General features: G+C 49.7%; 1 protein-coding gene across 1 annotated transcript in view; it reads left to right on the top strand.

The window, feature by feature from the left end:
* Positions 1 to 15490, top strand: part of HTT (huntingtin) — a 160913-nt gene that overhangs the window by 88168 nt on the left and 57255 nt on the right. Inside the window, exons 26-33 of the mRNA XM_006875329.1 lie at positions 426 to 652; positions 3315 to 3441; positions 4429 to 4556; positions 8594 to 8704; positions 12126 to 12203; positions 12608 to 12831; positions 15015 to 15093; positions 15237 to 15398. Coding sequence (XP_006875391.1) covers positions 426 to 652; positions 3315 to 3441; positions 4429 to 4556; positions 8594 to 8704; positions 12126 to 12203; positions 12608 to 12831; positions 15015 to 15093; positions 15237 to 15398 — 1136 coding nt within the window. The remainder of the gene's footprint in view (positions 1 to 425; positions 653 to 3314; positions 3442 to 4428; positions 4557 to 8593; positions 8705 to 12125; positions 12204 to 12607; positions 12832 to 15014; positions 15094 to 15236; positions 15399 to 15490) is intronic.

Raw genomic sequence — 15490 nt, 5'->3', positions numbered from 1 at the left:
ACAGCACTCGTTGTATGTAGTACCTATTGCTAGGTGAAGATGTTAGAACAACAAACCAACCAACAAAAGGAGATGGTGGTAAGTGTGGTCCCCCATTGTAACTTGAACCAGTCGTAGACTGAGGATGTCCTAGAACAACGTTGCTATTTTGGGAAGAGGTTGAGGGTTAGAGCATTACGGAGGCAGACTCTAGCAGACCTTGTCAACCAACCATACGTCACCTCTTAGCGTCAACCAGGAAGAGTCGTGTTGCGGGTGAGTGTGTGGTGGTAACAGCCACAGAGGCTAGGAACATAGATTTGGGGGGATCTGTCAGGTTCACGTTGAATTGGAGGCTTCGGTTGAGCTTTAGGTAGAGCTGTCCAGGAGACTCAGCGTGGACCGGCTGTCTCAGGGTGTCGTGTTTTCACACTGGAGATGGTGAGGTGGTATGTGTGTCCACATCGCAGCCAGTGCCCCCAGATCCCTGAGAAGCTCCTGGAATGCTGAAGAAGAAGGCAGCCCTGCGAGCACCAAGCAAGAGGAGGCCTGGCCAGCTCTGGGTGACCGGACGCTGGTGCTCATGGTGGATCAGCTCTTCTCTCACCTGCTGAAGGTCATCAACATTTGTGCTCACGTCCTGGACGATGTGGCTCCTGGGCCAGCAGGGAAGGTAATGTCCCCTTCTCACCAGGCCTGCGTTTCCACACTCCCCTCTGTATCCTCGCGACTCAAATGTGACCCCCCATCACCTGTCCCATAGCTCTTTGTGTTACTGTGGCATTGTAGGAGAAGGACTGGACTGCTAACTGCAGGGTCGGCAGCTGCTCCTCGGAAGCCCCTGGACACGGTCACTAGGAATGGGAACTGACTTGACAGCTTACAGCAGCATCGTTTACTCTGAAAGGGATCTAAAGCTCACCTAGCTTTATCCTTCGGCTTTCAGCAGGGAGTCTAGATTTGAAATTTAATAACTCATCTGATGCCTCCCACATTGTTAGTGAAGAGTTTTACTTCTCTGGGAAGCACAGCTTTTGTAACAATCAACTTCACAGCAAATGTTACACTGTCGGTACAATGAATTTAAGGTAGACCAGTCAACGGATGGTGGTGACTGAGTCTCTTCCCTGTATGTGCCATCTCAGGTTCCCTCCACATTTAAAACTACTCCAGCCTGCCAGCTCCTTCGGCCTCCACTGCAGACGGTTCGGAAAAGGCACTTCACTTCTCCCAGTGCTCTGAGCTGAAGCCTGCTCTTCACGGGAGCCAAGTGCCTTGTCTGTGTGGACTCACTTCCTTCAGTCCTGCCAGTCTGCTTTTTGCCGGCTTCCTCCATAGCGGCTCTTCCTGCAGAGACCCTCCTTCCATCCCTGCCCATGTGGTGGTACTTTTCTGGCCCCGTCTTCCTCTTTGCATCATCCTTCAGTGGACTTCCGTGTTGTCTCTTGTGTGTTCTTCTACCTCGCAGCTTCCCAGTCACTGCCCGACTTTAGACTTTCCTCCTTGCCATTACACATGTCCAAGGTTCTAAACCAGGTCATCTGGCCATCTCTCAGGGCCAGCGCCATCTACTGGAACTTTCTGCTTCGTTGGGAGCGTTCCATATCTGCACCACCTAGCACAGTGCCCACTAGCCCTAGTAGGCTGTTACTGATGTGTGGCGAGTGCACCTGAGACCCTGCATTTCTCATTTCACCTGTCAGTGATGTACATTCAGATTGCACCCCCACCATCTCCCCAGCTGGCCTAGGTGCTTCCTGGTAGAGATCAGCGTACTGCGGGAATTCTGCCGGTCCGTGTGTACCCCGCTTTCTGCAGGATGCTTCTGTGGACGATTTGTGGGGTGCTCATACTCAGCTGCCTACACGGTGATTCTCCTTCCCCAGCCACACCGCCCGTTTCCTCACTTTGATTAAAGGCACCATAGACTTCACCACACCAGAATCACAGGATTCTTCTCAGCGCTTCATTTTCACTCAGCACATTTTTGTTCCCCCCTTCTTTTCCCTGGTAAACATCTTGCAAGTATGTGTCAATTTGGATGACAGCGTTATTGAGGTACACCTCGCATGCCATTCAGTGCCACGGTTTGGAAGCATGTACTTCCACGGTGCTTCGGGTCTTTCCTGAGCACACAGCCGTCGGCATAGTCTCAGTTAGAAGGCCCTGGTAGCTAGTGGGTGAGGAGTTGGGCTGCTCCCCACAGGTCAGCAGTGTGAGGTTATCAGCCACTCCATGGGAAAAGAGGAAGCTTTCTGCTCCAGTAAAGATTTCGTCTCAGAAGCCCTATGCAGAGTGGCTATGAGCCGGGTCTGACTCCACGGCACACGGCAGCATGGCCCTCAACAGTCCCTGTCTCCTTTAACTGCCCCCTTCTCACCTCTCCTGCTTCTCCTGCCCCAAACAACTGCTCATGTAGTCTCGGCTGTTCTGGACTCTTCATACCAGTGGAGTGCTACTCCAGGTGACCTTTGGCATGAGGTGGTCACTCGCTCCCCGCTGCTGGCCTATCTCCTCTGGGTAGCCAGTCCATCCCTACCCTTACTCCTGCGTCCATGCGCAGTGATTCTCCGAGAGCCACACGGTTAGAGCTGGCAGAGCCGGTTCTTGGATCCCATGTTATGTCATCCTGTCTCCATTCTGTCACCCTGCGGGCTGCTGGCTACAGCTCCGGAGCCTGCATGGCCCAGGCTGCTACATCCTGCCATGGCCGCGCTCTAGAGCGTGTGTGGACTTGATGCGCTATGAGCTGTATTCTCACCGATAACAGTGGGTCTCCACACCGTTCCTGCCCCTTACATCTGGGGATATGCTCCAAGCTCTGGCTGCCTCAGGCCCTTAGTGGCCCCTGGGATCTGAGAGACTCTGCGCGCCTTCCCAGTCCACCTGGAGCACGCTCTGGGTCACTACCTGCCTCGTGTGGTAGTTCTGGGTGTTAAAGTATATAGCGTATGGACAATACCCGACTTTTGGACTCCTGGTGGGACGCTGTAGGGTCAGCACAAAGTCAGAAAACCCCTCTACAGGGTTGCTGTGAGTCTGAACTGACTTAACGGCACTTAACACCAACAACCATGTGACTACTGACTATTAGAAACACAGATTCAGAGGAAAGAGAGGAATTGCAGGGCTTAGCTCTTCACAATCCAAAAAACCCACACACACTGCTGTCAAGTCCATTCTGATTCATAGTGACCTGGATAGGGTATCTGAGAACCGTCAGTCCTTACAGGGACAGACAGACTCGCCTCACCTGCAGTACCATCTGACCACATGCCATGGGTTTTGGGCCCTGCTGCACGCACTTTGTTTACGGGTTTTGTTTTCTGTTTTAGGCGGCCTTGCCTTCCCTAACAAACCCCCCTTCTCTAAGTCCCATCCGACGAAAGGGGAAGGACAAAGAAGCAGGGGAGCAGGCCTCGGTGCCATCGAGCCCAAAAAAGGGTGTGGAAGCTGCGCCAGGTGAGAAGGCAAGAGGGGAGGGAAGTGGCCAGAGCGAGCATTAGGAGGGAGCATTGTCTGTAACGTGGAAATTTCATAGCTAAATGAACATAATCACTTGATGCTTTATGGAAATAACATAGGAGACTGAGAAAGTGTGTCCCCCTGGGGTGATGTAGCCGGTTGGAGAGCTTGTCATTCTGTGTGGTGGAGAATGAATCCACAACACACTGCACACACCCTTTCGGTCTTCATGTCTATAAGCTGCTTCAGAATGTGCTGGACTTCTCAGAATTGCCTCTAGACCAGCCGGAAGCCTGGCCAGTCCTAAGAGCTTCAGCAAGTGAGCAGTGTGCCCCTGATCCACTGTTGTCTGAGTGGGATACCCTGACGGCTCCCAGAGCAGGGCAATTTCTCTACAGGCGGTAGCAGTCCGAGCAAGAGCTGCTGCTCTCGCTCTTAGTGACCTCACATGCTTGCTCGGGTTTGTGTCCCCTGTAGTTTTGCAAGCACTGTCTCATGTCCTCCCTGTTGGATTGTATAATGATCCCCCAAGCATAACAGTTGTGAGGTTAGTGCAGGACCCAGCGTTGTTTGGTTCTGTTGTGCGTTGGATCAGCATCTACCAACAACCACGATAAACAAGTTCAATCAGTGGCCCAGCCCATCTCTACCAGTGTTCTGAGACATTTCAGGACCGGGGAAGGGCATTCAGTGCACTATGCTGCAGGTCCTTTAGGCTGGTGCCTTCCAAAGCAAACGAGCAGAGAAGGCCAACAGCACAAAGTAGCCGTAGCATACTGCTTGTCTCCTCCTTGGGTTTCTAGGTACTCGGATCCTGTTTAGTCAGTTTCTCATTAGGTCCAATTGCTCAGAAACTCAGGGAGGATTAGAATGGTTTTCTATTGAATGAATTTCACAAATCATTATTGCCAGCACTCTATTTTAAACGTGGCAGATTTTTACCATTGGTCTAAAAGATTATGTTTTGTGTGTATGTTTTTCAAGCTTCTAAACAATCTGATACCTCAGGGCCTGTTACCACAAGTAAGTCCTCGTCACTGGGAAGTTTCTACCACCTGCCTTCGTACCTCAAATTGCATGACGTCCTGAAGGCTACTCATGCCAACTACAAGGTATGGCCCCTCTGCTCTCTGTGAGAACTACAGATGCACAAACTGGTCCTTCTCGAAGGAATTGCTGCTTTTACAGGGTGTACAGATACACAGAATATATCCATATATGCAAACATTACGTTACACAACATTTGTGGGAAATTCCCATGATCCCTTCATTCCACATTCCCACCAACTTTTTGAGGCTGTGGTAAGCACACAGCCATCTGGGATAGAAGGACAGTTTACCTTCTCTGGCCTGTTGGCCTGTCAGCTTGATTTGTGGTGGCGGCTTCTGACACAGACTTTCGTACTCTGACATTAAGGAAGTGATCTCTCTTGTGGTTGAAGGGTTCTGTGTCCTGGACCCCAACACCATCCTGTGTGTGGAGATTTGCTAGGAGAGCTCAAAAGGCAGCACATAGCCGTCCTCACAGCTGAGGTTCATTGTCTGCAAACTGGGGAAGGCTGTGCAGTGGGCTGGGGCGAGACAAGGGACACTGTCACCATTGTCTGCTTTAAAATGTCTTTGCTGTCTGATTGTTGGCTGTGAAGTGTCCAGCTGATGTCACTGTCTGCCCAGTAACTGACCCATGTGGGACAGTTACCAGACAGTCTGTGCCCTCTGTGCTGATGGACTGAACTATCCTGAGCTCTCAGGAACTTCTGGCTTCTTCGTTTTTTTTTTGTGTCTGCCTGTGTGCTCACGGAGTAGAAGCTGGTGTTTTCATCACTGTGGTTTCACACGGTTTCCATTTGTGTAACTTTTTATCGTGAAAATTACATGGGACCGAGCATGCACCATCTCGGCCATCCTCTGCATACGAGTTCATCCCAGTTAGCCTGTAGAATTGTAGGGGTGGTCTGCTGAGCTCTGCTGCGGATAGGAGCAGCAGCTTGTCACACCCCACATGACACCCTGGGTGCTTGGGTTTCTGTTGGGATTATGTTGAGTGTGTCTAGTAGCTTCGGGAGAACGCACTCTTGGCGACGTTGTGTTCACGTCTTCCTCATGAGCTCCCTAGGCTTGCTGTAACAGAGATACCCCAGTCGGTGCATGGCTTCAATGGACAGAATTTATTTTCTCATAGTTTAGGAGGCAAAATAAAACCCCAGCCAGCTGCTGTGGAGCTAATTAAGACTCACAGTGGTCCTAGAGGACAGACACTAGAGCTGTGCCACAGGGTTTCCAAAGCTGGGAGTGCAGGGGCTCCATAGGATAAGCACAGAGCTATGAACCACAGGGTAGCAAGTTCAAGCCCACCAGCCACTCTGTGGGAGCAAGGTGATGTTTTCTGCTCCCGTACAGATTTGAGAAATCTTAGAAACTTATATAGGGTTGCTATGAGCCGGAAGTGGCTCATCAGCACTGAACCACAGCAGCAAGCCTTTACAGACACTGACTGCCTGGTGGGTTCAAACTATCAACCCTCTGGTTACCTACCTGGTTACACGCTGCGCCACGAAAGCGCCTTTTGAGCAGGTTAGAAGTTTGACTTCAGGGCGCCAGCTTCCGGGGAAGGCTTTTGTCTCTGTGGCCTCTGGGGAAGGTCCTTGTCTCTTTAGGTCCTGTTCGCTGGCTCCTTGGTGACCTTCCTGTGGTATCTGTGTCCCCCACCCCCTGCCTTGCTTTTCTGTCCTAATCAGCTTTTTATATATTTCTGGGGTGGTGGGCATAATAAAGCACATCCTCACCAAGGTGACTCTGCACCTGCAAAGATGGGGCCATTTCCTGCTGCGCAATCTCACCACTAGTACAGGGGCTAGGATTGATGACATCGATTTTGGGGGTGGGGGGCACCATTTACTCTATAGCGTTGTTAGTGTTGAGTGAGTGCCGTTCAGTCGGTTCTGACACATAACCACCCTGTATAGAGGTTCTGAGGCACGGCTGGTGGGTTTGAACTGCCACCTTGCAGTTGAAATCACGCTAATCCTACAGTGCTGTATATAGTAGGACTCCTTTCTCTAGAATGTTGGTGTTGTTAGGTGCCGTCGAGCCGGTTCCAATTCATAGCAACGTTAATTCAGAAGCACAATGAAACGAAACACTGCCCGGTCCTGTGCCAACCTCAGAATCATTGTCAAGCTTGAGCCCATTGCTGCTGCCACTGTGCCAGTCCATCTCACTTGGAGTCTTCCTCTTTTCCACTGACCCTCCACTTTACCTGGCGTGGTGTCCTTCCTGAGAATGTGTCCGACGTATGAGAGACAGAGTCTGGCCATCCTGGATTCTAAGGAGCAATCTGGCTGTATTTCATCTGGCGTTCATTTTTTTGTTTGTGTTGCTAATAGGTTTTTCTCCTGTTTGGGGGAGAAATCATTTATAACCTTACATGGTTGCTTTTCTAGAGGACATTGATAACTTCAAAAGAAAAAAAAATGTTCAAGTCCATTTTAGAAACGATCAAGACCTTCCCTAGCCAGCTGGTTTTCATGTCCACCCCCTCGGAGCGGAGTTTCTGGCAGCTTGTTCCCTTCAGGCCATCTTTAGGTTTCACCCCTTCTGTGCTCCTGGTGTGTCCGTCCCCAATGCCCTGGGCTCTAAGGTCTCACGCTTGGCTCCAGAGCACTCTCTTTACGTGTAACCAGGATGTGGGGGCAGGTCTTCCCTCACTGCCTCCCCTGGTCCTATGCATCTTCTGCTCAGTCTCCTCTGGGTCCTCTGCTGCCCTCTGCTCTTACCTGCTGTAACTCCTTGTCAAGTCTCCACAGATTGTCTCCTGCGCATCTCCACATCCCAGTCCCAGCACATGACTTCATGTTTCTTCAGATCTTCCCAGGTGCACTGCTGCTAATCTCCTTCACCTCAGTAACCCCTGCCTTTCCGCCCCCTGCAGTCTGCAGGGAGATGGGTCTTGGGCTCTTACCTCTTCCCTTCTGTCTCTTGTGGGCCTGGCTTCCTGGCTTTGGGATCCTTACTTGTCCCTCCTGGTTCCCTCCTGCTCCTTGTCCCACTGAGCTCCCTCTCAGCCTGTGCACAGAGAGAGAGAGGCAGCAGTGTGTGGATCTGCCTCACCTCCATCCCTTTTCTCTGATCTCAGCAGCGCTTGCTGCTCCTTCCAGGGCGGCTCCCCAGTTGCTGGGGTGTTGGAGCATTTGGCAGTGCTCTGCCTAGTGTTCAGTCTGGCTCTCATCCGAACTCTTCCTCTAGTCTGTAGGTGGAGGAATTTCCTATAGCTTCAGTAAGCCAACTCTTCTGGAAATCCTAATACAATGCTCCTGACAACGAATTTGGAGGCCTTGCTGTGGCACTGTAGGATAAGCACTGGTTGTTTGAATCACAAGATCAGTGGTTCAAATTCACCAGCCGCTCCTCAGAAACCCTATACAGGGTTACTGTGAATCAGAACTGACTCGGTGACACTTAATAACAACAACTAGTTTAGTATTTGTTGTAGCAACTGTTTCTGAATTGGGGATTGACTTCCCCCAGAGACCCTGTTGCATAGGGAACAGCGTGCTTCATACTTGTAATAAACTGCTTACCACACACTGGTTCTGTTCACCATTTCAGAGACCTTCCTTATCTGACAGGATCTTGGGAATTCTTTCTTTCACTGTGGTACTCACTGTAAAGGAGCCCCAAATGGTACTGCAGGATAAGCACTGTACTGCTAACCACAAGGTCGGCAGTTCAAACCCTTTTTCCTCAAGACAAAGATGAGGCTTCTGTAAACCCTGTACCATGTCGCTGTACTTGGCTGTGAGTTTGTGTATCACTCTAAGTGTGAAGATGCCTTTGAAAGACACGAGTTGCACTAGAGCTGACCGGAAGAGCAGCTTTCTCTCTGAGATGTTTTCCAGAACTTCACACACACACACACACACACACACACACACACACACACACACACACTCAGTATGGTAAGGAGACAGGATTGTACAATGGAAAATGATCTTTCTGAGGTGTTCTCCCAGAGCTCAGGAGGGGGTAGGGCTGCATGGTGGAGCGCACCCCACCCCATCCCACTGCCATGGACAGCGCTGGCGTCTAGCTTGTAGTGCCCACAGCAGGGCAGTGCCTGTAACCGCATCTTCTGTCCTTGCACCCCAAGGTCACCCTGGACCTCCAGAACACCACGGAGAAGTTTGGTGGCTTCCTGCGCTCCGCCCTGGATGTCCTTTCACAGATTCTAGAACTGGCGACTCTGCAGGACATCGGCAAGGTTTGTACGGACTTCCTTGTCATCAAGCACACACTCGGAGTGCCTCACCGAGAAGGTGACACAGTCAAGGGGTGGGGGGTGGGGGAAGTTGTCCCCCAGCTCACTGGTGAGCTTTTGTCTTTATTGCTTCACCTTGCCTGGTTTCTTTTGCTGTGTCTTCAAGTCCCCGACTTGCTTCTTCTTGTGTAGTCCCCGACTTGCCGTTAGTTCCACCTGGTGTGTTTTCACACTGACGCTGCTGTGTCCATATCTGGGAGTGTGATTAGGGCCCTTTATGCCTCTGCTTCACTTTCTGGGCACACGGGATACAGTTAGAAGTAATTCTTGTTTGGCCTTCTCTGTTAGTGCCAACCTCTCCATCAGCCCTGAGGCGCTTCAGGTTGATTGGTTACACTCTGCACTGTGGGTCGTGATCTCCTGCGTGCCCTGTAATCTGTCACTGCGTAACAAACATTGCACTTTTGACTTTGTTGGGTGGTAGATTCTTTTTTTTTTTTTTAATATTTTATTGTGCTTTTGGTGAACACTTACACTGTAAATTAGGCCCTAGTGGCACTGTACGATAACCGCTGGACTGCTAACCAAAAGGTCATCGGTTCAGACTTATGACTTGATCCTCAGAAGGCCTCCACAGGGTCGTTGTGAGTCAGAACTGACGCAGCGGCACATGCCAGCAACAGCAGCATGCATATTGTTCATTGACATGGGTTATGTTTTCAGAATGTGTGAACACTCCCATTCTTTCCTTTGTGCATGTTCTGTCTCCATTTGTCTAGCATCTCCCTGTCCCTCCACTTGGCTTTAGGGTGATGTGTCAGAGGAGCACAGTGCTCACAGGTGACATCCTGTAGTTAATGAACCAGTTGGTTAATGGGCTGAAACACACCCTCCAGGAGTGCCTTCCATTCCAGGCTGAAAGAGTAACTAAGGCAGTAGTTAGTCTCCGGTACCTCTGTTCTCTCCCAGCCCATTAAGTCTGGCTTTTTGTTTAGGAATTCCAGTTGAGCTTTACAGTTGCGTCCCTGGTCAGAATGGTTGTTAGTGGTAACCATATATATGTGTGTGTGCGTGTGTGTGTGTATACACACAGAGAGAGAGGTGGGCTTTCATCAAGAAACGATGAAGAAGTGGGCAACTTCCAAGTCCATGGGTCAAGTGTCAGGCTAGACGTTTCTCCCGACTGACATTGGCAGGTGGGATGGCAGGCTTTGGACCGCAGAGGCAAATGAAGCCGAGATCATCAGGTTAGATGGCAGGCTGCTGACAACTGGACTAGCAGACAATGCAGCAGGCTGCTGGCTCAAAGCAAAACAACAGGTGAGGTCAGATGATGAGCCAGATCCAGGATCCAGGTGAGCAGCAAGCTCTGTATAAGTGTCTGCGATAGTGGTTGCAGACCATACTCTCCTGGAAACCTCTTTTCAATTGATTGGTTGCTTATAGCAGATCTCCTCATGGAGGTCATTACAGGAAGTCAGATAATTTCGTGGGCAATTGTTACATCTTCACTAACAAACCACTGAGAATCCAGCTCCATCCAAGTGGACACAAAAGTTTAAGTACCACACCCATTTGTTCACTGCGTTATTTCTTTTCTGTTGTGATATTGTTTTCTATATATTTTTTAGATTAGATCTTTATCAGATGTGTCATCCCTTAAGGTTTTATTCTGAGTCTGTGGGTTCTGTAGGCTTCCTTGAGCTTTTGTTTTGAGATGCAGTTCAGTAAGTTGGAAGGAGCTGGATTTTGTGGGTTTCTTTTACAAGTTGTGTGATGAGTTCGTGCAGTACCTGGTCTGTGGCAACTCTTTCACGATAGCTGAAGCAGCCGTCTGTTCACTTACCAAGTGCTCTATTCCGTGCCCCTGAAGGAGGAAAAAGTGTTGAAGAGCAAAGATGTCAGCTTGAGGACTAAGGTGCACCTGACCCAAGTCATGGTGTTTTCAGTAACCTCATATGCATGCGAAAGTTGGACAGTGAATAAGGAAGACCGTAGAAGAATTGATACTTTTGAGTTATGGTGTTGGAGGAGAATATTGAAAGTGCCATGGGCTGCCAAAAGAACCAACAGATCTGTGTTGGAAGAAGTGCAGCCAGAGTGCTTCTTGGAGGCCAGGATGGTCAAACTGCGTCTCTCATACTTCAGACATATTGTCAGGAGGGACCAGTCACTAGAAAAGGATGTCTTGTTTGGTAAGGTGGAGGGTCAGAGTAAATGAGGAAGACCCCCATCAAGATGGATTGGCCAAGTGGCAGCATCAATGGGCTCAAGTGTGGTCTTGATTGTGAAGCTTGTGCAGGACCGGGCAGTGTTTCATTCTGTTGTGCTTAGGGTCGTTATGAGTCAGTGCTGACTCGATGGCACCTAACAACAACAACAATGGCCCTTCACTATTAGAAGTCCACCAACGTCTGTTGCCTTTTCTCACAGGAAATGACATCAAGCAAAATTAAATGAGAGGCATTTTCCATCTCTCACTGGTGTTGATACTGAGCAACGTTAACAGGCAGTGCGCCCTGCAGTGCTGCTGTCATAGAATCACCAGCATTTCATAAGTGCCCAGTGACATTGTGGTCCCAGCTAGTGGACACATCTGTGGGGACACAGTGTGCTCAGTCCATGACAGCATCAGAGGAAGCATGTTGTTGGCTTTGATGCTGTGGAGTGCTGTTGAGTGGGTTCCCATCCTGGTGGGTTCGACCTTGCAGCATTGTGGTTTGCAGTCCAGTGCTGACCCACAGTGCCACAGAGAGCAGTTCTTAGACTTCAGTCCTTCCCCTCCTTGTCACTTTTCAGAACCACAGCAGACGCCACACAGGTGGTGTTTGATGAAGGTGAAATAATCTGGGAGCTCATACGCAGTAGTCCTTTTGTTCAGCTTTGCACGTTTCCTCAAGCCTCCCCTACTAATTGTGACATGGAGTCCACTGTATAGGGGTTCTGAGGAGTGGCTGGTGGGTTTGAACTTCTGACATTTATCTAGTGCTTATCCTAGAGTGCCACACTAGGATATAGTATTTTGCAATAAATGTCTCCTGCCCACAGATGCAGGGTGTCCACTTAGGCATTCCTGTCCTAACACTGGGCCGGACGCACCCCTCGTGGACACCCATGAGGGGAGGTGACTACGTGGACCCTAAGAACATGCGAGACCAGTTGAACTCTGTGCACGTGGCTACAGTACTTTCTTACTGCCCTCCTCAGCTCAAGATGATCAGTGGATACGTGTGACCTTCTGAGTTTTGTAAATGCATACAGCGGGGCTTCAGAAAGTCTGTGGGAGAATCCCATTATCATTTCATTCCGTTTCTCCGTGGACGTTTCATGTCCCCTCTTACAGCTTTAGCAGCAGCCAGTCTGCGTGTTGTTTCTGGCTGGGATTCACACACGTGTTGACTGTCACCACCTTCTCTCTCTGCAGTGTGTGGAAGAGATCCTGGGCTACCTGAAGTCCTGCTTCAGTCGAGAGCCAATGATGGCCACAGTCTGTGTCCAGCAGGTGAGAGCACCCCAGCCCAGGTGACACTGTGGTGCTGCACAGCCTCACTTAGAAATGACCATCCACCTGTCACACCTTCACGGCTCCATTTTAGGGCCAGGGTGGCTGCTGAGGAGATTGGGTCCTGTCCCGTCTCTTGGCCAGGTCTGGAGGGTGGGGGCATCAGTAGCTCCACTGGGCCCTCACTGCCCAGCCCTCGTCGTAGCGCATCCTCAGGTGTTTATCACAATCACAAGGCCACTGCGAGGGCTCAGTTGTTCATGAGCAAGGTCCGAGCAGTGCTTCACAGGAGAAATCCCAGCAGGTGTAGATGTGAGCGGCAGCAGGCGTTTCACATGCCCAGTCGTGTGTAGGTGCATTTGGTGGGATTGTTCATGCTGACAACCTCACTTCTTCCACTCTAGCTGTTGAAGACTCTCTTTGGAACCAACTTGGCCTCACAGTTCGATAGCTTGTCTTCCAACCCCAGCAAGTCTCAAGGCCGTGCACAGCGCCTCGGCTCCTCCAGCGTGCGGCCCGGCCTCTACAATTACTGCTTCATGGCGCCCTACACCCACTTCACTCAGGCCTTGGCGGATGCCAGTCTGAGAAACATGGTGCAAACAGAGCAGGAGCACGACACCTCGGGGTAACAGCCCACCCCTCCATGTGCGTGTGCTGTCTTTGGTAGGAACGTGAAAGAAGAGCCGTGAATGTGTGTGAACAGGCAAACTAACCCGGAACTTCTAATATGCAACTGTGTGTGGTTGATGCAAAAGTGGTGTTGGCATAACCCTGCCCTCTGACACACGTAGTCCTGTGAGTGAGGTGGGTGTGTGGGGTTGTCCCGCCTCGGAGGTGGTATTGGGGTAGCCCTGCCCTCAGATGAGTAGAGTTCTGTGAGTAAATGAAGGTGTAAGTGCGCTATGCTAAATCTTGTATAAATGTGTTAAATGAAGGTATAAGTGCGCTATGCTAAATCTTGTATATATGTGTTTTAAAAAAAAAATTGGCAGAGATACTGCATGGGTGCAGTTAGCTCCAAAACCTTACAATGTGCGTGTTATTCCAACAAAAAGAGTATCTGCTAATAATTATGTTGTTGTTGTTGTTTTTATAAGTACCTACTGTATTAAGCAACAGAGTCCTGGTGTGGCACCATAGGATAAGCACTTGATTCAAGGTCTGTTTGAATCTCAAGATTGGTGGCTCAAACTCACCATCTGCTCCTCAGAAGCCCTATACACGATCACTATGAGTTGGAACTGACTGGATGACACTTAGAGTAAGAATGGCATCACAAGTCCAAGAAGAAATTTGAGTCAAAAGAGGTTTTTAGTCACAAAGCTCACAGAACACATCACACAGCCTGGATTCTTCTGTGACCCTCAAATGCCTTGCACGCCACCGCCTTCTCCTCACTGCGTGGTGTGACGAGCGCCGCAGCTCACCCCTCATTAGGAGGAAGGGAAATGTTACTTCACTTGCTTGCTGTAAGGTCACGAGGACACTGTATCACCACTCTGGTTCATGGTTGCAAGTAGAGCGGGGGCTGCATATACAACCCAACTGTCCTCTTCCTCATCCCCACCTGCTGGTGAGATGGGGTAGTTCCCCCCAAACCCACCACCACCTCAGAGATGGGATCACCCCCACAGCCAGCCACCTCAGTGATGGTGTAGCCCTGCCCTCAAGCTGGGCATACCCCGTGAGCAAGGAGGGTGTGTGGGGCGATCCATCTTCTAGGTAAAGAGACCGTATTTGAATTGCTACTTAGTGATAGAGTACTGGAGTCTCCCGGTTTTGGTGTAGCTGTAGTTATTAAGTATTGTGGGTAAGTGCTGTCGAATCAGTTCCCACTCATAGCGGCCCTGGTTAGGGTTTCCAAGGAGCAGCTGCTTAGTTTGAATTGCTGACCTTGCGATTGAAACTAACCTTGCAGTCCAGTGCTTATCCTTCTGTGCTACACCATTCAAATCTTAAAAGAGTCAGGAACCAAGGAAGTTACTCATGCTTCTGGCTTTACGTTAACGTCAGTAATGTGCTTGAGGGCTAGTTCTCATCAGGCACTGGGTTTGGTGATGGCGGTGTAAATAAGCAAGGGTGTGTGTGCGTGCTTGTCTTTAAATTATGAATATGTACTTTCATACCTTCTAAGGTTGTGGTGCTTGTAGATATTTTGGTGTTGGAAATCAAGTGACGCCTATTTTCTTGGTGACCAAATCTGGGCCATTCTTTAGTCTCCCCTGGACTGTCGTGTTTTTCTCAGCCTCATAGAGGTTTTCCCCCAGTAGCAGAGGAAGAAGTCAGTGGCCTCCTGAACATGACAATGTTCGAAGGCTGTCCACCAACTGCAGATGCCGTATTTTGTTCATTTTATCAGCTTTAAAAAGAGAACATGTCACCCTTCTACGGAGCGGCCTTTAGAGTTCTTTATGACTCTGCTTCCTCGTGGTTTTGTGACTCTGTAATTTATGAGTTTGGACAGGAGTAGAATGAACTATGGTATTGTTGTTAAGTGCCGTCAAGTCGATTCCGACTCCTAGCGACCCTGTATAGTTGCAGTGTAGCGCATTGACCCCCAGTGCCACACCAGGACTCCAGATCCAACTTTGTTGTTGATAAGTGCCATCAAGTCAGTTCCAACCCACAGCAACCCTATATATAGGGTTTCCAAGGAGCGACTGATGAGCTTGAACCACTGACCTTGTAGTTCAAATGGCTTTGCAGTCTGGCACGTTAACCCACAGCGCCACACCAGGTCTCTGTAGATCCAAATTTAGAAGGCATTTATTCAAGGACATTTGTCCCTCTTCTTTTTTTGTTTGGCAGGTGGTTTGATGTTCTCCAGAAGGTGTCTTCCCAACTGAAAACAAACCTCACAGGTGTCACAAAGAACCGTGCCGACAAGGTAATTGTGAGACAGTGCTTTCGAAGGTCCTGTGGATCCGTTTCCATGCTAGAAATACAAATCGGCGAAGTTTCAGATTGGCTGTCGGACGCTGTCAGTTGAAGAATCACTAATGAATTCTTTCTTCTTATGTTTTTTTATAGAATGCTATTCATAATCATATTCGCTTATTTGAGCCTCTGGTGATAAAAGCCTTAAAGCAGTATACAACAACAACGTCTGTGCAATTACAGAAGCAGGTTTTGGACTTGCTGGCACAGCTGGTTCAGCTACGGGTCAATTACTGCCTTCTGGATTCGGATCAGGTTTGTCGTGTTCAAACCTCCTTGGCCTTTACCCCGTCCCTGGTCATCGTTTTGCCAGTCTGCCCATGCTCTGAGGAGTCTGAGGGGCTCAC

Source organism: Chrysochloris asiatica, unplaced genomic scaffold, assembly GCF_000296735.1.
Source record: "Chrysochloris asiatica unplaced genomic scaffold, ChrAsi1.0 scaffold00319, whole genome shotgun sequence".
Lineage (NCBI taxonomy): Eukaryota > Metazoa > Chordata > Mammalia > Afrosoricida > Chrysochloridae > Chrysochloris > Chrysochloris asiatica.
Note: the sequence above shows the minus strand (reverse complement) of the source record. Positions and strands in the feature narration are given on the sequence as shown.